General features: G+C 52.3%; 2 protein-coding genes across 2 annotated transcripts; one reads left to right on the plus strand and one right to left on the minus strand.

The window, feature by feature from the left end:
* Positions 1-892: 892 nt before the first annotated feature.
* On the plus strand, positions 893-4,369 carry COCSUDRAFT_44269 (hypothetical protein; the record flags this gene model as incomplete). Its single annotated transcript, XM_005644335.1, has 8 exons — positions 893-1,078; positions 1,180-1,262; positions 1,424-1,544; positions 1,851-2,007; positions 2,347-2,449; positions 2,678-2,772; positions 3,453-3,685; positions 4,175-4,369. 8 exons carry the CDS (start codon positions 893-895, stop codon positions 4,367-4,369), a joined length of 1,173 nt encoding a protein of 390 aa, XP_005644392.1.
* Positions 4,370-10,275: 5,906 nt separating this feature from the next.
* On the minus strand, positions 10,276-15,868 carry COCSUDRAFT_2050 (Suf-domain-containing protein; the record flags this gene model as incomplete). The annotated part of the gene is made up of 10 exons (XM_005644336.1): positions 10,276-10,461; positions 11,025-11,150; positions 11,838-11,990; positions 12,403-12,489; positions 12,905-13,088; positions 13,816-13,947; positions 14,457-14,545; positions 14,839-14,955; positions 15,271-15,471; positions 15,812-15,868. Coding segments are annotated over 10 exons (1,332 nt in total), but the record flags the coding sequence as incomplete, so codon positions are not given.
* Between the last annotated feature and the right edge of the window lie 5,251 nt (positions 15,869-21,119).

A 21,119-nucleotide genomic window follows, 5' to 3' on the forward strand; every position in this document is an offset into this window, starting at 1 on the left:
GTGGAAGAATATTCGCCTCACATATCGTAAGACTGCATACTTCCACTGTTTACAGTGCCAGCCACCTTGCAAGATAAGCGAAACACTCCTCCATATCTGTCAGGAATGAATTTCGCCTTGCAAACAATTCATATGCACTTCAACGCATCGACGCATTAATTTCACTAATTACGCTGCTGAGAGGCAGAATTGAGGACACTTGTTGGCAACTACCTATTGCGCTTAAGAGTCCAAAACGAAAGCTTCACTGCTCTTATTTATCTATCGATGGCAATGTCTTGAACAATGCATTGAATGTATTTCGAATACACCCGTACCTCTCAAATGACGCGCTGATGCTTCATTCAAGAGGTTTGCCCCACTTTTCAATTCGCAGCACGACGCAGCTATAAGGTGTAATACGTAAAGAGCTGACTCGTGCGAGCAGCCGGACTTGCGATGTAAATAATACAGTGCTGCTCCTTGTTTCAAACACCTCAGCACGTGTGCTGTTGCTGCGGAGCAAGGCAATCAGTGATTGAATGCACAGCAGCAGAGCAGCCAAGTTTGGCGTCGACGCCACGTCGGCATGCAGATGTCCTGTCCGAGAATGGTGGGCATCGTCGATCGGCGCCCAGACTCGCCCTGCTTGGTGGCTGAAGGGCTGCGAGAGAAAGGTCTTCAATCTAGAATCCGAGATCTGCATTTGATTTGGGCTGGATTGGATGGAAGAGTTCGCTCTTGTCGGTACACGGATGATGGGCTGTACCCTTATAGTAGTATCTGACCGGTACACAACGAGTCGCATCTGACGCTTGCAAGGCTGTTTTCCCGTAGAAGTTAACATTTGGAGCTCTTTTCAGCGTGCCGACGGGACAATCCGGTCTTGGCGCAATCGAGACGGACGGGGCTGATGGCGGCAGGGGAAGCTTTGCGAAGGGCCAGCCTTTGCATTCTCCTGCTCTTTCCAGCACTGTGCATAGCTCAGGGGTTTAGTGTAGACCCTAAAAAGGATCACCACCGACAGTTGGCGTCTTCGACGCACCTGGGGCAGCAGGGCGCTGGGAAACACAAAGTCAAGGCACTGGTGGCAGTGATGGTGAGCCCGTCTTTGTGGAACAAGCAGGGTGGCCACAATCTCGACATTGCAATTAATCTTCTAATATGTACGGTCACTCAAATCTGGATCTGTTCGTGCAGAGCGGCTTTGGCGAGAAATACTCCGAGAGGAGACAGCATCTGCGCCAGACCTGGTTTCCTGGCACGCAGCAGGAGCTGGACAGGTAGCGAGTGTGATCACACGAGCATCCAGTGCATTATTTTAGACTGGCATTGCTGCTCGTTAGCTGCTTCTTGGAAGTCAGCTGCTGGTAGGGCACAAGCACAGAGCAGCTGATGGGGATCCAGGATAGCAAGTGTTACAGCACAGCTTGTGATGTCCCAGGTTGGAGCAGGAAACAGGTATCCACATGCGGTTTGCAGTGGGCGAGGCGCCAGAAGAGGCTCGGGAGCAAATAGCAGAGGAGCAAGCTGCGCATGGCGCCTTTCTGCACATCCCACTCAGGGTACGTGCTTCCGCTCAGCCTAGCCTTGCCCACCAATACCTGTCCGAGCGGCCACTGCAAGCTGCAGGGCTGAGTCCCTTCATTAGCAAATCAGAGATATGAAGCATGGTACCAGTCGTTGATAGGTGTTGCACTGTTCAAACAGACTGTTCTGAAGCTTCTGCGCATGATATTTTGGAGAAGCCAACTTATTTTTTGTGCTGTTTGCACACAAACTTGCGTACTGTGAGCTGGAGTCACCCACGGCAGGCACAACCATGGTTATGAATCTTTGAACCCATGCACTATCAAGCTGGGTGACTACAGGATGACTACTCGGCGCTGTCGTACAAGACGCTGGCGCTGTGGCGGCTGGCTGAGGAGCGCTTCGAGGCGGATTACGTAATCAAGATCGACGATGACAACTACGTGCGACTGGACCGATTAGCGATCGCTCTCGACCAGTGGACGGACATGGGAGCAGGTAGGCTGTGTTCCTCTGCATATTTCACATTACTTGAATTGGAAAGGATGTGCCACCCGCCAGGTTGCTCATCCCTATTCCACATGCATGGATAGGTTGTGGCGTCAGCTTACAGTGAAAGGTTGTTCTGGAAGGTGCACCGATTGCTATCTTGCCCTGTGCTCCCCTGTCTTACACTTGCTTGTGTGCCGCTAGCTGGTTCAAGCCAGGCTGTTTTGCAGCAGCTTTGTCTTTCACCACTTGTCCAATGAAGTGGAGACTTGACTCGATAGAGAGGGTTGGTCTTGCGTAGACATGACTAATATCACTGATTTCTGAGCTGCGCTGCGCTGCGTGCAGAGTACATCGGGTGCTTCAAGTCGCGCGGCCGGGCACAGAATAATTCGGATCCCTCTGCGCGGTGGCACGATCCGCACCACCCCATCTTTGCCGAGGACAACAGGTCCGACATTCATCCATCTGCCAAATGATAGATCCCAGGAACTTCCTTTTTCGGGCTGTGAAAACCCTTTACAAGGAAAATGATCCCAAAAAATCGCCTCCTCTGGCAGGGTGCAGGATTCAATACTGTGCATGTGCATGCTTGCTTGCCTTGCTCAATTGATCTGTGCAATGAAGGGTCTCTCTTGCAATAGCTTCTCATGACCATATTCGAATTCTGATTTGACAGCCGGTACGCGGAGGGGCCGTTCTATGCGCTGCGCGGGCGAGTCACCTCCGGAATTCTGCGCGCCGGCATACTGCCGCGGCTCGGCGGCCCCGAAGGTTAGCAGTCTTCCTGTTTCAACTTCAGATTCAAATCCAAGTTTAAACCCCTTCCTCCCCAGATGACATGTTATCGTCATGCTGTGCAGAGCCTGCACCATCTAGACCAGTCTTTGGGTCGTTTGAATGTGTTCGTTGCAAGCACCTGCGCAAAGCAGGCCAATCTTGGGAATGCAGGCATTGCAGCAACTCTGCGGCCCCGGAGGCACACTGCTTTAGCATGTGCACACCACCATTGCGTCTTTATGCTGTCAATGTATTCTGTCACTCGCCATATCCGAGCAGAAGAGTGCTGCATAGGCAAATCTGCCAGCATCCGTTCAGGTGTATGCGGCCTCAGCCATTCAGTGGAAGGCATGTGCAAGGGCTCAAATACGGAAACAATTGCTTTCAACTGAGATCGTGCAAAGGCCCCTGTGCGTTTTGCTGCGCTTCAAAAGGATGCAAGCCTGCTGCCTGCAGACATCCAGCACCTGGGATAACTGGCCTCTGTGACTCCTGGTGTCACTTGAGTGGCTATGAGAACCTTTCATCAACCCGGTGCATTTGCAGCGCGCAGACGTTCCAGGTTGGAAAGCCGTCATAGCAGCGCTGCTCCGACGCACCTGATCCCCATGGATTGGAGACACATGTAGAAATGAAGAATTCAAGGAAATCAGGCATGTGACTGCTGCACGCAGACATGATGGTGGGAGCGCTGATGAAGGCGTTCAATGTGTCATGGTACGACGACCGGCGGCTGTGTCACATGGAGGGATGCACATCGGCCATGATCGGATTCAAGTGGGATCATGCAGTGAGGGATTACTTGGATCCTGCCCTGCGGTCCCCCACGCTGTGCTGCCTGTCACAGCGTACCTCCCAGCAGGTCCCCCCCATCGACGAGTGCACCCACCCCTCGCAGTACACCCAGGTAAATACACCCGTCCCTCATCATGTGCAAAAGTCAAGGGTCACACATGCGAAACAGAACGGAACAAAAAGCGAATGCAGTGGATCAGAGCTGATTCTTTGACGGTAGCTAGGTGACCTGAAAAATGCCTGTAGCTAGATGTGCGCTGTGCTGTGCGTGCAGCATCCAATCCGTTGAAGCACTTTTGTGCTCAACGCATGTGCTCAGCACTTCTGCCCACTTCTGCAACTTGCATTAATTAACTCAACATTTGCAAGCGGCGAGCCTGCAGGCTAATTTTGCGGTCTTTGGACTCTTGAGCCTGTTGAGCTGAGCTTTCCAGACTGCTGTGCTGAAAGTCCTTGCCCCGCTGCAGCAAGCGGGACAGCAGCACGACCAAGCCTGTTGCTTGTTTTTCTGCCCCTTGAACAGCATTTTGGAGTCCGCATCACAGTGTTGCTTGGTGACTAGATGTCTTGAGATTTAATGCAAGTTTACTTACGCGCGCAGGAGGGCCTGCGCTGCCTGCACCTGCTGCACACGGACGCCACTTGTGCGGCGCCGACGCTTACTAACGGCCAGCTGGCGCTGTCCACGTTCTACAACTACACTGTCAACCATACCTGGATTGCTGACCGGGCGCCGCCCGAGCACACCTGGCGCTTCCACATGCAGGGCCACTTCAGGCATGGCACAGGTGACTGACCAGGGTCAGTCAATATGATGCAATGATGACTGATCAGGTTTTAGTATCCACGAGGGACCAGTATGCTATCCATCTGAGAGCAGCAAGGAGTAGTAAAACCTGCCCCTACACGGCAGCTGCAACTGAGGGAGGCTGATGCCAAGGAGGGTGTGAGCGGCGGGCAGCCCCACTAGAAATAAAATTTGATGGGGATTTGACGGGTTGAGAGGATAGCATCCAGGGTGATGGAGGCCCAAGCGTGCCCACTTGCTGTTGTAGCATTATGTGAGTGATATCATGATGGGAATTTTTGTGACGATCAATAATGTTCATTTGAGATCATAAAAGGGATAGACAGTAGCCCATTAGCTTCTTCTGTTGACTCATAGCTCTGTTTGCAGGCATGGCTAGGGTCACCCAAGTAGGGTGGCTAGCCAGCTGGGCGCCTTTATGTGCAGATAGACTTCTAGTTAGAGGGACAATAGATAGCAAAAGGGGCAAAAATGGTACATTGGAGGAGCGCCCTACTCATCTGAAGAAAAATATCTATAAATTATGCTGAGAGATTCCTATTTGACATCACTGTCGAATTTGGATGTTTGCTTCCTGTTTGGAGTATGATCAGAGGTGAGGATTGAGCTTAGCGAGGCGGACCTTTTGTGATGCTTGTTTATATTATGTGCATTTGATAATCATGTTTATATTTTTGAGGGATCACCCGGGAAGCTTACAGGGGAATAATCCGAATGAGGGCAGCCAGTGTTGTGCTGTCGGACATCCTTGAAGAGCGGTGACAAAGTCATCAATGATCAATCGTTCTAGATTTGATGCATATTGAATGCAGATTCGAATGCGTTGTTCTTGCAAGGCGTAGAGGGCATCATGACATGGTTGCCTTCATTTAAGTTGACCTGTTCTTATTGCAGCACTAGCAGCACATCAGCTTGAAGCCAAAAGGGTATTGATCATGATGCACAACATGGTGATGAGGCATAAATCTAATTTTTGAGTCACAGAAAGTCCGTCTGAGCAAGCGCAGTTTTGATTTTCTCACAGATCCTGTGATCAAGTTGTTGGGTGACATAATGCTCTCAGGGCTCCGAGCTGTACAGTTCAAGATGGCCCCATGAAGAGGCAATGCCATGTATGTCATTGTTTGTAGAAGTTCAACCAATTGTGCATCTGCGCATCACGCATCATGTTTGATCATCATGATGGCATCATGATGATCAAACATTGTACACTGTATGTGGCACATTGCGGAGACTATGAGACCATATACAAGACCCTGGAAGTTCCTTGGCCACCGTGGCAATCATTCGCACAAAGACGCTCCCGCAAAGTTCACAAGTTCTCACATTGCGCAGTGCACCCTAGATGTGACAAGCCGATCACAAAACAAGCTAGTTGTCATGGGCCGGCCATCCCACTCACAACCTCACAGACTGCAGACCATGATCGATCCTAAATACACCGGGGCAGGCTAGTGACATTCCCAGTGCTCCGGCAGGTTCCGCTGCAGCAAGGCTGGCCTGTAAAACCACAGAGTTCGCCCCTGGCGATGCAGGTTCCAGAGGATGTCGGGACGGGTGTTAGCGTTGTGACAGGTGCGGCGCTTGTCTGCGGCTGGGTTGCACTTGTTGTGGCAGCAGCGGCTGACGATGTCGGCGTTGGTGGGGTGGTTGGGGGATTGGTCGAGGGAGCTGGAGTGGATGTAGGCAGGGGTAGCGCGGTTGTACTTAGGGTTGTAGGGGTGGTTGGCGGCGGGGTTGAGGGTGCAGGGGTGGATGTCTCAAAAGCAGCCGCTGGAGTTGTCGATTCTGGCGAAGGTGTTGTGGTCACCTGAGCACAAGAGCAACTTTTCTTTCACTGTCCTGACTTGATGTTTGTTTGCAAGCAGACCAGGCCGTGAACAGTTTGTGTCAGAGTGCGAGCACAGGAAAATGGACAGATGGGTCCAACAGAGTCTACAAAAACAATTGTACAAGATTTATTGCGTATTGATACCACCTATGCGACCTTCACAGTTTGAATGCCCTGATAAGAACACTGCACTTCACCTGCTACTCCTGCACAGTCTGCCTGATGTATTCGATTGCAAATTTCTAGATAACATTGTGACGAAGACTCACGTACCTGCTTCAATTTCTTGTGTTGCAGCTCCAACAAAGCTTCCTTCAACGTGTGCGCCAGACCCTGCGCATCGCAGCATTGTCTTTCAACTTCGTTGCCTCATTACTGTCCTAAATCTTACGTTTAAGATTATATGAGCAGTATGGTTCGCTGCACTTCTACAGCAGTACGTTTCCTGGCAAATGAAGACTGAATTCCAACGTCTGTACATCCCACGTTGTCCACGGCCAAGAGACCCACCTGGAGAGGGTCGTCAAAGGTGAAAGCATTTTCTGGGTTTGGAAGTGGAAGAATTTCTGCAGAGGTCGCAGAAACGCAGTGCACAAAAGAAGTGCACAGAAGCAATGTCACCGCACTAGTGCCCAGCAGAGCATGCATTACATTAGAAGCTTGGACATGCTGTACGTCTGCTGCCGCTTCCCGATGTTGCTTCTCATGTGTGCTCACGAACCGTGAAATTTGTCGGGGTGAACTGAGTTCACTACTCAGCTGTCCATCTCACTTTCGAGCTGACATTGGTGACGTGGCGGATTAGTCACTTTCTGTAGTTTCCATTCCAGCCAATTGAATGTCAAGGATGTAACTGCAGATGCGCCCATTTTACAATCACCACACTCCGCACAGTGTTGCAGCATGCGCATCAATTTGATTGGGTGTTCGTCAGCAAAATATCAAAGCTTGAGATGAACGGTCACTCTTATGCTGCTGTGGCCACAGTGCGCCCTGCCAGGCACAGTGTGTATCTGTCTTTTCCAACTCAGCTGTGCATCTCACTTTCGAAATGACAACGAGATCTAATCAGAGATCTAGATCGGCCTGATGAGACCTCAGTCAAAATTCAATTGGGGTGGCCGCTGGCCCCTGTCATCACTGCTGACTCATCAGCCATGACTCATCAGCCATGCAGCGGGCTGGCTTTCGTTCGCTGCTTCCGCCGAGCCCGGTACACGTCATGAGCGGGTGCCAGATTGTTGCCTGCCTCGCCGCCACCGGCCTCAAATTTCAAATTCGAATTCGCGTCCGCGCCGTCCGGCCACGGCCGCTTGCGCGGATCTGCCGGGCCCGCATCCGGTGGCCGCAGCACTGCAGTAAGCAGCAACGTCGCTAAAAGGGTATTTTCTATCGTTTGGGAAAGGGTGAGCGGCGGTATATATCTTCTGACATCATGAAGACCCAGAACATTTCTTAAAGCGGGTGCTGCTGCAAAGCTGCCAGGAAGCTGAGCTGAGCTATGTAGCGCGGGATGTGAGATAAGTCATGCGCCGGCACAGGTGGATATGCAAGCCGACCATTTTGAGAGCACCCCAAAGGAAACAAGAGTGATCGCCCAGCAAAGCATGCCACTCTCTCTTCGGTCTCCCGCTGGCTTGCTCGCCTGCCAAACAGTGCGCTGCAAGTGCAAAGTGCAAAGTGTCCGATGTCCCAGAGAACATTGAGCTAGGCAGGTCTGCAGGGGCATCTACAGCCTTTTGGGATTGAAGTCTGCCACCAATGTGCTCAAAATTGTTATGCTCAGCGCACACATCAGTGGTGGCGTCAGCGAGCCAAGCGGACCTGCAGGGGTGGCTGCACGTGCCCTATCTATGTGGCCCCCGGCCCTTGAAGTCACATTTCCTTGCAATGCTACTGGAACAGCTATACTACTATAGGGTTTAGGTTATGCGTGCATGCATGCGATGTCCACCTGGCGGAGGTGGCAGCGAGGATTGCTGTTGGGGAGGTGGCGAGAAGCTCAGGCCGAGGGCGGCTGCCTCGGAGGCGGCCAACGCCGCTGGAGACAGGTCCGCTGACATCAGCACCTCTATCACCGCGTCCACGTCCACCGGGTTCCCCTCCAACGCCTGCAGGACAATACATTACAAAATTTGTCAAATGAACTTCAGAATCAAGTGGTTTGCCTTGCCAGGTCTGCTGCGGAGCAATACATTGAAGGAGCCACATAGGTATGCCTCCAATTTGGGTGCACATGACTGATTGCAGGGTCACATATCTCAGCGACAACTGCTCTCTCTTGCAAGATTTGCTCCCCAAAGGATCTGAAGTGTCACTGGGCAACTGCCTGCAATGCCTGCAGGCTCACATATCTCGGCAATAGCTGCTTCCCCTCACAACTCCTATTTCGAAGCTACTGTAAATTGGCACATCATCATGGTGTCCTTAAGGTTCATGAGCATCCGCACCCTGCACGCCTTCTCAGACACCCCTTCTTCTCTTTTGACACCAAGCCAAAAGAGCTTCACAAAGATTTGTGAGACTTTCTTGCAACGTACAGACCAGAAAATGCTTACATGAACAGGCGGCAGAGCGTTCATGAGGTTGCCGAGCTCGCGGGGGATCTGCGTGATGGGCTGGTGGGGCCCCCCCGGCGGTGGCGCCAGGACGGGGGGAGGCCCCCCTGCCGGTGGCTGCCGGAGTCCCCCAGGCAACGGCGGCGTTGCCTGATTTGGCATCACCGCCGCCGCCGGAGGAGGGAACGCCGCCGGAGCCGGCGCCGTCGCCTGAACATGCACAGGCGGCGCCTGAAGTGGCGGCTGGCCGGGCACGACGCCCCCAGAGGCCGGGGGGCTTGACCCTAACCCCAGCAACTGAATCAGATGCTGCCGATCGCCGTCTGTGCACGGCCACAGGTCCATGTACCTGCGCATAAAGCCCCTCTTTTCACCCTTGCCTCTGGGCTCCAACACAACATCTCCACCCCTAGACAAAATGTCTTGCACGTTTTTGCCACGCTCAGAGGTCAAGCTGGCTCCGTTGGCTCTCGTGCCTTAAAGTTAGGACACTTGAGGGCATTTGTTGCAGGCCACCGGACGCACAGTAGTGCTGATTAGGGGGAGTATTTGGCTGCTTTGATCAAGAGAAAGTGACACAGCTAGAAAACTTTGAGGCAGGCAATGCTTTATGGCAGCGGGCATCTCACATGCAAATGTGTGTGCAATGCTGTGAGAAGAAAGGAGAGAGCAGAGCAGCACTTGAAGTGGATTTTATATGACCTGTCTGCATGGACTGCTTGGAGCAAAGCCCAGGGACAAAAAGCAGAAAGCTGACCTGTGCTTTGAGGGAGTGGACAGCAAAGGACCCATATGCATGGGATGATCACAGTAAAGTCTAGATAAAAAACAGAAGCAGCATAAGTCGTGCTCAAGAAACTGAAGAAGTTACCTGTACTTGAGGAGCGCCAAGCGGACTGTGTCGGTTGGGGGCGGGTCTCCGAGGGCGCCCCTCCGCCTCTGCTCCAGCTCAGCCACCGCACCAAACTTGCCCATCTGGTACTCCACCTGTGATTTATTCACCCTCTGATGTCATGTGATGTGCCAAAGAGCTCTTGACTACTTATGTTCTTCAGGCTATACGCCATTGTCGGGGGCCGCAGTATACGTCCTATCCGGGACACAGCAGGTGCGACAGGACTGGAATTGATCAGTGACCGAACTAGCCCATCTACTCTTGTGTCTTAACTTGGCCACTTCTATCCCTCAAGTGCACATGCGACGCTCTATTGAGCCAGAATCCTGGAGTCAGAAAACTCTTGTTGAGAAGAACCTGGCAACGCGCTGAGAGGAGCGCAAAGAGAAGAACTTGACAAAAGTCTTGTTAATGTGTCAGCCGGCCAAATAGAGTAGCCCAATGGGCTTTTTCTAACAGCACTATCGTGACCCCGGGACCTCTAATCTGCACTTTTTACTCTGAAAATCGCTGGTGAATGAAGCTAAACCCCCACCTGGATGTATCTGTCCCACAGCTGCTGCTGCAGCCCCTGGTCATTCCCCCCCTCGGCCGCAGCCGCCGCCGCAGCCGCCAGAGCGCGCTCAAAAAGCTGTTTTGCGTTGTCGGCGTCACCAATAGAGAGCAGCCAGTCAGCGTAGGCCAGCACATAGCCTGCCTCGCCCAGGAAGGCCTTCAGCCCGAGCTCGAAAATGTTGCGTGGGATCTTGTCTGATCTCTCCGACTGCCATTCCATCAGTGCGTTCGCTGCGTAGACCTGCAAAGGCAAGAAATCGCTGTACTCAACTCCCCATGCAACAGAACAATAAAGGGTGTATGAGCTGCTGGACGGACAAGTGCTAGTTACTGAACGCCTCCTTAAGCAGAAGCCAAGCACTTTGTGTTGTCGCAGGACCAGAAAAAGGGCCTTTGAGACTTGAGACGGCCTGATGTCGCGCCTCAAGCAAGGACAGGGGACATCAGAGCACCTGAGTTGTCAGCACCCTGAAGCCATACCTTAAGAAAAGCAAAAAGCATACACATTCCGATATCTGTCTCCTATACAGTTGTGCTGAACTCTTCAATACAGAAATCGAGGTAAGCAGGCTGCATCCACGTCCAAAGGGTCCACACCCAAGAGTGGCCGCTCTGCAGGGAATCCAAGAGAGGTATGCGTGCGTGAAATGGACACATGTTGATAGTGAGAGCATTGCGCCTGCCACTACTATGTTGAGAATCGCGCCTGGCAGTGTACATGTGCTTGTCAAGGGCCCTAGCTGCATGCGAAGCATCAGAGGTTTGGTGATGAATACAGCATGTCTTGCAAAGCTGGAAATGTACCTGCCAGGGGCATTCGGGCCATTTTCTGCAGCGCACGAAGAGTTTGCGGCTTGCGTTGACGCTCTCGGCTCTCCGCGACCAGCGCATATACTGCACCCACGCCAGACCGCCCAGCTCTGGCGAAAGCTGTACAACACAGCAACAGTTGATCATCAAATATCTAATGACTTGCGTGCCCCAGCCCTGAGCAGTGGACAAGCATTCAAAGAAAGGAAGAGTGCAAATTGGGCTGCAGCTGCCGATGCAGTGTTGCTGCCTGCATTGTGGCAGCAAATTATCATGTCAGGAAGATTGGCAGCTGCTTCAGGTGAGAGATTGCGTCTCAGGCTGCAAACTTTGACATTGTGCAACACAAAATTTGAACTTGTGATAGCAACTGCCAGACTTTGCATGCTGCATGTCTCTTGGCTTCTGAATGCTGATGTGCTGCTCTTATAAGCAGCTTGGCAGAACAGCATTGCTAAATTTATGGCATTACAGCCTGCTCAATATCAGCAATACCAGCCGTCCCAGCCAACTGCAACACTGTGAAATAGGCAGCTCCATTCAGGAAGTGGCAGCCGTCCACCTTGACATGAAAAATGACAGACCTTTGTCATACCGAGATTGTCGGCGTCTGACACCAGGGTACATGTGAATGCAATGTAAGGGCAAAGAGAAGGTAGAAGATGCAGAGGCAAAGATGTCAGCAAAGGCACATACGCGCTGCAGCGGTGCGACAGAAGCAAAGGCCCATGTGCACGCCATGCGCAGGCCATGCAGGACACACCAAGTGACACACACCGATGACATCAGCGCGGCACATGCGCGCACCTGCGGGCTGGCCGCCTGGTCTGGCGGGGCGTCCTCTTTTGGCACGAGGCCGGCCACGAGGTCCTCGTAGACGCGGCGCGCGGCTTCGGTGCTCCCCCGGGACTCCTCGAGATCTGCCGCCGCAAAGTGGAGCAGCAGACAGCTGAACAGCGCCTGATCACAGCATGCACACACCCTCAGGAGACAGGCCCTCGGTCTTCACAGTCAGAGGGATACCATAAACACTCTGCCGAGATGCAACAACTGCAACAAGCAAAGATGATCCCTGGCAGCTGCAGTTGCCCTTACTGCAGCTGGGAGCAATTTGCGCACACATTCAGGATGCAGGGCAATTTCCAGAACTGGCCACGCCAAAGGGAGAGGCATACGTTTGAGGGAATGAGAGGAGATTCCTGGACGATGCCATCACTGCAGCTGTGACAATGATGGTGGGCCATCACCGTTCCTAGAAATGGCGCTGTGTTCAGAAATGCTCCCGTGACACACGATGCGAAGATGCTCCAATGTATCTGATTGAGGCGTCAGGGATGCCCCAAAATAGGAAAGGATAACAAAGGACAGTCACCTTTCTGCCCTGTCCGAGGACTGAGGCGGCTGCGGCCGGGCCGCTGCCGCCCTCAGCCGCCTGCCACCTGGCAAACTCCAGCCACACCTACGCAACTTAGCTACTCAGACTTTCCCGCTCAGCATGAGTAAGCACAAAATGCGTGTATTGGATATGTGCGAAGATTCCACATACAAGAGGCAGCATCTGATGCACACGGTCCGCAAGGCCATCATGGTAGCGTGCCCAGGACTTGGATATTGTTGCAGCATATTTTGGAGCCGCATGCTGCAACAATCTACCCCGAGACACTCGATCGCTGCCCTTGTCACATGTAGGAGCATCAGAACGCTCAGGCATGAGAGATAATGCCTCGGGGAATATCTGCAAAAGGCCATGAGCACATGCATCATGCATCATGATACGTTCCAATGCTGCACCTCATATGCCGAGATCTGGCCTCTCACTGAAGGTGTCTGTCTTTGTGCGACCTCCAATTCTTCGCTTATTCAGAATAGTTTACCTCAGGGAAATGTCGCAGAGGCATGAGCGCCTGCTCATAGGCGAGTGCCACGCGCGTTGCCAGAAGAGGCCCGTCCAGGCGTTGCCCGTTCTGGCGCTCCCACATTATGTAATCGCGCCATGCAGATGCCTGCGACGCCTGCGCAAGGCCGCCCATGCCTGCGCATCGATTGATCCCCTTTATACTCCCCTGTCAGGAACTTAATCCGCTGGACCCTAAGGTGCCAGCTAAAATCAATGCCCCTGGTAGGAAGGGCAGGATGTACAGACAGGCCCAGCTAGTCATGGAACGTTGGGGAGTGTAAAAGACCTCGGCCGCTTATGCAAGCTGGCAGAAGAGCGGGAATTGATGCAAAGCTGAAAGATCTGGCATACCAAAGGAGAATAATATTCGTTCACGGGAGCACCACAATGGCTGCATTGAAGGCAAGATGGGGTCTTGAATGCAGAGGACTTGATAGATACGCTTGAAGTTCCAACGAAAACATGTTAAAAGAGCAGATGGGCTCACCGGGAGGCACGGCGAGTGCGTTAGGTGCTATTGGCTGCAGTAATCTTGCGCGCTCTGCATAGGCCTCCCGAGCCGCCTGATATCTGTTCAGCCCCCAAAAGTTGATCATTTTCATTACCCAAAGTAGTAGTGATTTGATGGCAGAAGTTTGCAATCAATTACATGCAGGTGTCACTTCTGCTCAGGGACAGACAAATTTGCTGCACCCCAGGGATTTTCAGACAAAACATTCACAGGCAAAAATGAACCATGAGCTCACGCAAAACTTTTTTTCAGACCTGCAGGTCAGCCGGAGTCCTGCTTCCTGACAAGGAAATTTCGGCGCCGGGATAGCTTCATAAGAAGAAAGGAACACCCAAAAATCACAGAAAGCCAAAAAAGAAAAACAGATTCAGGGTCACCTGGGGCGTTGCTCGTCCAGGATGCGGCGCGCGAGGGCCTTGTTGGAGCCGCTCTGCTCAAACTGCTCGTACGAACGCCACAGCGCCTCCAGCGAGGCACATGGGACAACCAGCGCCCGCTGATACGCCCGCCTGTAAATTAACAAATTATGCAAGTTCCAGTCAGAATGTTTGATTTTGAAGGTTAGCTGACAGTCAGGTGTGCATGTGTGGTAAATATATGCTTTGTTGAGAGGGCAAGGCGCCCGCTGATTCGCTTGCCTGCCCAACATGTAATCAAGAGTGATTCAATTGGATAGCAGGGGGCCATTGAGCTAAGGATTGCGCTTTCTGAGCGCACTTCTCGCACTCAGCGCACTCAGAAAGCCTGACAGACATGTTTGCATTTGCTGCATGCATGCTACGGTTGCAGACGGAGAGCATGGCTCGTCCACATTGGAGGAAGCAACATTAATTCAGGCATCGTTGAATAAAGTCAGAGCCCTGTTCCTGTGCATGCATGCTCACATACAAATCTGATACGGAGAATGCCATTCAGACGATTTGCAGCTAAAAGTTGCAATAGCGAGCGAAACGTAGAAGCTGGGGCCAAGGGTAGGGTCTGAGGGGTTGGGTGCGGAACAAGGGTTGACCGACCGCACCTGACCAAGGTGAATCGCTGGGTGTCCTCCTGGCCGGCAACGCCCCCGGAAAACAGCGTCAGGAACGCCGGCGAATTGACCGGCGGCCCCTAATCACACCAACATACTTCAGTGTCCACCAATGCAATGAATAACACATAATAATACATCTCAGCTCGTCAGCCTCATCTGAGTTCACACTAGCAGTCATGTGGGCAGCTGAAATTGCAGGCAGGTGCAATCACTTGCAGCAGCCCCCAGAGGAAGCAGATCAAAGCAAAGCGGCTGTTGCAAATGGCACACTTGGCACAATTTGAGGTGCAAATGCCGAGACTGAAGAGGAGATGTCTCTTCACAGGTCAGATTTCTGGACAGTTTGTTTTCTTTGAACTATTGACCCTACCTGCAAGAAAGCGATGTATTCCTGCCAGAGCGGGCCAGCGCCAATGTCAGCGCCGATCTTGTCAAGTGTGAATTCGAAGGCTTTCCTGACCTCGTCCATTCCATCCGGACCCCTGGGCTCATTGATCTGCGCAGCACAGCACAGCGGGGTCAGTCATGCTTTCCCGAGCATTACTCTTCAAGTCTCCCGCGCTGTCTGCGCAGCGGTGCTCACTGTCCTGAATGTTTGAGCAAGTGAACCTTGATTCGCACACATTACTGGTGCTTGCAAGCTACTTGACACGGTAGCTAGTGAGATTGCCTCTCTTCCAGAAATGCATTTCTGAGAGTTTTCCAGCCTGACTATACGTCCTAAACTTTAATCAAGGCTCAGCTTCTTCCCACAGGGCATGAAAAAATGGCATCTCTAGGGCCAAATGACAACTTGCCACACGGCGTCACTTCTGTGTTGCCAATAGTGCTGTAAACTGATGTATTGGTATGTTGTGCGGCATGCCTGCTTGATGAAGCGCAGGTAGGTCCGCCAGAGGTCCACACTGAGGCAGGTCAGCAGGCAGCGGCTGAACACAGATTTGGCGCCCGACACATTCCCTGCTCGAATCTCCGCCTCTGCATACCGCTGCCAATAGAGGGCCTGCACGCAGCAAAGCACACCCAGCTCGCATCCAGAACTTCTCGCACTTCTCAAAATCACATAACACCTTACTGAGACTCTCTAGGTATGTGACAGCTTGCACGTGCTATATTTCCAGTGCGCGGGTGGCACAGGGGGTTCATCCATGCAGAATATGGCTCCCATGCTGAGACATGTGTTATGCATGCATGTGTAAACGTGCGCTGGCAGATGACATGCTTTGCTGCATTTTGTGGCCTTTTGTCGCCAGGTTTGTCCTGGGTGCACCGCCAGCAGCTGTAGCTACTAAAAGGATAATTGCACCATTGATTTCAAAGATTGCATGCGTGTCTGGGCTCACCGCCGTGGGAAAGATCTCCAAAAATTCTTCCAGCACTGCCTTCTGCTCAGCAAGCAGCTCTGGGGTGGGCGACCGCTCTGCAGCCTCGGAAATCTCTGCCACAAGCGCCTCCCATGCTGCTGTGTCCCATCTCTCGAGCTGAGTACGAGCCCTGTATCCTGCCACCTGCCATATTATTTATAACGTGAGCACGCTTGTTTGGCTTTCCAGAAGGGACTGTAATGGCTTGTGTGTAGACAGAAGCAACTGAAGTCTTGGGTGCCAGTGTTGCCGCCATACACAGTCATATCACTGCGGAACGATTAGCATTACTGTAGCACTATGTTGAAGCGTTTTTTAGCTTCTCACCCTGTCTCGTAGCCCTCGATGGTTATGCTGCTGCATGTGGACCTCAGCGGTTGGTCCCTTCCTATCGACAGATGCAGAATTTGTGCCGATCGACAAGATGATTGTAAATGTCCAACAGCATAATCTTAATGTTCTTGGCAATTACATGTTCATATTAGCAATGTCTGCTCTTTCGATGAATACATGCATAGCTGTGCACCTATCATAACAACTAAATCCCTTCTCGAGCACTTTGTAAAAGCATTATTTGGTTGTTATTTTACTGCACCATCCGTTTAGACTGCACACGACGCCACTGTACTGGCTGCCGCTCCTATTATAAGGTCAGATTTCTGTCCTTGCAGCTCCGCACAGTGTGAGGATAGAAATTTTCAAGAGGAAGGTGCAGGAGGATGGCTGTTTTACAGAGTTTGCGAAAGCTGCAGGACCACAAAGATCAGCCGCTCACAGCTGTCTTGAGAGGTAGGCCATAGCCTGACTTGGCTATTGGCATGTCCATGCATGTCTTACTCAAGTTGGATCATGTACTTCGCTGATGGAGGTCAGGAAATTTGTGTCACTTGGTTGTGACACCCAGAAATGAGACAACTGACATCAGCATCGGTCTCTTCACGGTTGCTCTCACAGTGTCCGGCTTCCCCATATCCTGCCTGCGCATGAAGGACGCTCATGCATTGTCATCTGTCCTTTCAGACCGTATCATCTCGGAGCTGCACCGTCTGCGAAGCTTGATTCAGTGTCGTGATCATCGCCATCTTGTAATCCTGGTCGAAGATGATGTGATACAAGTGTTCTTTGGCTGGTGTGCGTGGGCGGCTAGTCCGGAAGTCCAACACCGCAAAGTCGTGAACATGGCCTTCCTGAATAAGCTTGTGGTACGTGCCGCCAGCTTCAAACCTACAGCAGCCGCGCCACCCTTTGCACATGGCACCGAGGTTGCAACAAGCTGAACATGACCATGTATATGAAAGTTGACAAGGCAATACATCAGCGAAAGGCATCACCAGGGGCCCACCTTTTCATGTGTCCAGAAGCATCCTTGCCATCTCGCATCAACTCAATGGCCCAATTGAAGTCGGACAGAAAGTCCACAAAACCGTTGATGCCAAACAGACGGCCAGCATCTGGGCTCAAATGTGTGCCACGTGCAAGCAGTGTCATGGCTGCCCTGTCACAAGTTAACAGAATTTACTCAGGCAAATAGATACTTGTTGAAGCGACCCCAGGAGGCCAAATAGCACAGCCATTGAAGCCTACCTGTAGAACTCATTCTGCCAGTGTCGCTCGTATACATTGCCCGTGCGGTCCCGCGAGAAGGACTTGGACAGCTGGGCAGGCGACATGCGCTCCACCACCATCGCAATGAAGCTGGCAATGCCCGAATTGACGCAGAGCCTGAGAATCTCCAACAGTTGTGCAGAAGTGTTGACGCATAAAAAACACCTCGTGCAGTCTGGACGGGAAGCTGAACATGCGCCGCTCCTCCACGAGCTGCCCCAAGCGCACCAACGTGCCAGCCAACTCACGCACAGGATCTGTCATGTCATCTGCAGAAACCTGCATCAGCAGCATTCCAGGGCTGTAGAAGAAGGGATCTCCAGCTGCCGTTTGGGCAGCTGCCTTATAAACACTCCCCAAACAAGCAGAAAAATGGTTGTTTATGAAACAGTGGTTACCTCAGAACCGGCCAGCAGGAGACGCAGCAACTGCACAGCAGCCTCCTTCTTTTCGCGCGCTTCTGCATCTTTCGGGATGGACTCCAAAATCTTGCGGTACCTAGGCAGCACAAACATCGTGTATGTGTGCCCATTCCCTTCCGCACGTGCCAAGGCAGGTTGCACCAAAAGGCATGTCATGGCTTGGGAATGGAGTGCCAGCCAAACACTATTTAATAAGTTGACACACCTGATCAAACTGCGTAAGCTTTGAAAGCTCAGCAGAAAGTCAGACGACAGCAGCAGCCGCAACACTTTCTCCTCGCGTTGTGCAACATTGACGCAATTCTGCAGGCCTTGCTCCTCCAGCCAGTCAAACGCATGGACAAGCATCCCTGGCTGGCAGTCTGTGAGCTGCAACAAATGCTCCTTGATGCTATCTGAGAAGGTCCAACCATGGAAGGCGACCCAACCGTCCCAAAGCTCCTGGGCCTCTGCCGCATCCAGTTGCACGGAGACTTTCACCTTCTCTGTGGGCCTGTGCACACCAAGCAACTATAAGGCTTGCCTGCCATGCTTTGACATGTTACAGTGTGCTTCCCTTATCAATCAGGTGCGGTCGGACTTCTTTCCATCAACCGTTTGCCAGTCCTAGTGCCAACAACCTCCCTGGATTGACAAACCAGAGGTTAATTGCAAGGCCATCTAAGGCTTACCTGAGGCTGATGACTGCACTGCCATCTTCCCAGTCACCAGGTGTGCGGACATGCGTCTCAGGCCCCAACTGCTGGATGACGTCGCTGCCCCATGAGGATACGATGATGATGCGCACTCCGGGTTTGTCAGTCTTCTGAGCATCTTTCAGGATGTCCCACAGCTCGTTCTCCTGGCCGAAGCCGACCTGTGCCTCGTCAACCAGCAGAAGGTTTGGCCGACGGTCAGGTGACGAGCTGCCAGCAAGCTGCCCTTCAGGGGATGGCGGCGGCGACGCTGCACAGATGCTGTCAAAGCTGACACCCGGGTAGGCACTTTCCCAGATTTCCGCAAAGCTTTTCCCGGGCAGACCACCATGCTGTGCCATAGAGCTAAGGCTGATGTAATATACGCCCTTGAAGCCGCCGCCCGAAGTGCAAGGCACCCCTGCTTCTGCTGCCGCTGCAACCAACTGGCACAAAGAGGTTTTCCCGCTATGAGGCGGACTCCTGATGAGCACCGCTCCCTTTCCGTCTGCAAGCTCGCAAGTGCGCAACACTGTCTGCTGGCGGGGTGTGTGGTAACGTCCCAGACGTGCCTTGATCCCCTCTGACTCATGGCCAACAAGCTTTGCCCTCCCAGTGTAGGCAACACCTGTGCACAGAGCAGTTTAAAACGCTGCTAAGCACTGCCAGACACATGTTGAATCCTGGATACCTTTACAACACTGAGCAAGTCAGCTGTAGCAGCAAGCGCATGTAAGCTGTGCAGCTCCTGACGACACCGCAGAGCCGATATGTGCAAGCAACAAACACAGCATGCAAAAGTGTGCTGCTGCTACACACTGCTACACACTACCAACTGCCAGCAACACACCACCGAAAGCCAGCAGACGCCAGTAGCATCAAGCCCAACACGGCCAAGGCTCGCAGAAACAGGGTGGCAACTGTGCAGCTACAGCAGGATCTCAACGGTGCTGTGCAGCTCTGGCCAAGCTTTTCCTAGTGCAGTAAGGCAAAATGGCTGCCTGTAGCTGCAGCGGAGGCCGCCACAAGCTGCTGCAGACTAGTCAGGTCCTTACAGAACAGCCATGACACCACCAGGCACTAGAGCTGGAGTGCACCTACCTGTCTGCTCTTGCAAGTGCAGAAGGTAGATGGCGCCAGGAGTCAGTTCGCGCCGCCCTGCCAAGACAAGGCTGCCATTGGCTTCTGTCAGCTTGCCCACCCAGGCTGTTTTGATCTCACGAAGAGCGTCCTTCGCTTCAGCAGCAGTGATAGGGCTCGATATAGTCTCGCTGGCAACTTTAGCCTCGCCTTGATACACTTCCACAACCACGGCCTCCATGCCCCTGCAGTCGAGCCAGTGCATGTGTGGAAGGTTCAATCATGATAGGCCCAAAAGTACGCAACAAAGATTCAAGCGACACCACATTTTTGACAATGCTGCTTGTAGTTGGATAGTGGATTTGTCGGTTAATTTAAGACATTTCCTGTGGCTAAAAATAAGTCCTACTTCTGGGCTCTGCTCACGTCCCCCATGCCTCGCGGTCCATAGGATTGGTCAAATAAGTGTTATTGGTAAGGCAAATATCGAAATGGTATATTTACATCGTTATGATGAAGTTCTAGATTGCATAGTGCAAAGCTGCTTCGCAACTTTCCATCTAAAAGGACAGTAGATGGCTACAACAAGTATCGCACACCTGTCGGACATCCACGGAGAGTCAAATCTGAATCTGAAGATATTAGAGGAGAAGGAGGAGTCACCTGGAATCTGGTGAGCTATCTCCGGTCGTCTCTGCCTCAGCTGATTCCTGTGCAATATTCACCTACCTGACGACACTTGTGTATTCAATCACATCGACGCCATGGCATGAAGTGCAATCTGCTACTAAGACTCCAGAGAGATTTGGCCGCCAGTTACTGTACAATGTACATGAGAGACCTTGCTAGGTGTGAAGCAAAAGGTGTGTGCTGGCAAAAAAGGCTAAAACTGGCGCAACATGTATGACAGGCTAAAGATACTTTGGCGATCAGGGTGAAGGGTTTGGCCTTCGGGGAAGCCTGTTGGTAACCAGTGGTTTCGGGTTTTGCTACTTTGTGTATCAGTTGAGATTGTGCTTCCCTGCCATCGTGTGCAGTTGCATTGGCAATGCATGCAGCCTTTGTACATGTACAAAGGCTGCATACCAGTACTCAGTAGGCTAGGCTAGGCTAGCACTATTGTAATGTAGAGTCTCCAAGCTCCCGAGTGAAGTGAGGCTGTCAACGCCATGACACAGACAGCTTTTGTGGAAGTGAAGCATAAGATGCACTTGAGCGGCTTCAGCTACGTACTGACAAAAGGCACCAAAGCAAAGCAGGTCCTTGACTGCCCGCTGGAGTTGGGCAGTCTCAGCCACCTAGGCAGCCTGTCATCGGAGGACCTTGCACCCGAGGGCATCTTGGTCCCAGACGGCTGCAAAGTGCACATTGACATTCATGAAGGCAGCATCAGTCCTGACCATCCCCTTTGGAAGCCTATGAGCCCTGGCTTGCTGCAGTCCCTTACCTGGCAAAACATCAGATCGTACTGTGCGAATATTGACAAGGCTGATTTGCCGCATGTGC

The sequence above is a fragment of the Coccomyxa subellipsoidea genome (assembly GCF_000258705.1).
Source record: "Coccomyxa subellipsoidea C-169, whole genome shotgun sequence".
NCBI lineage: Eukaryota > Viridiplantae > Chlorophyta > Trebouxiophyceae > Coccomyxaceae > Coccomyxa > Coccomyxa subellipsoidea.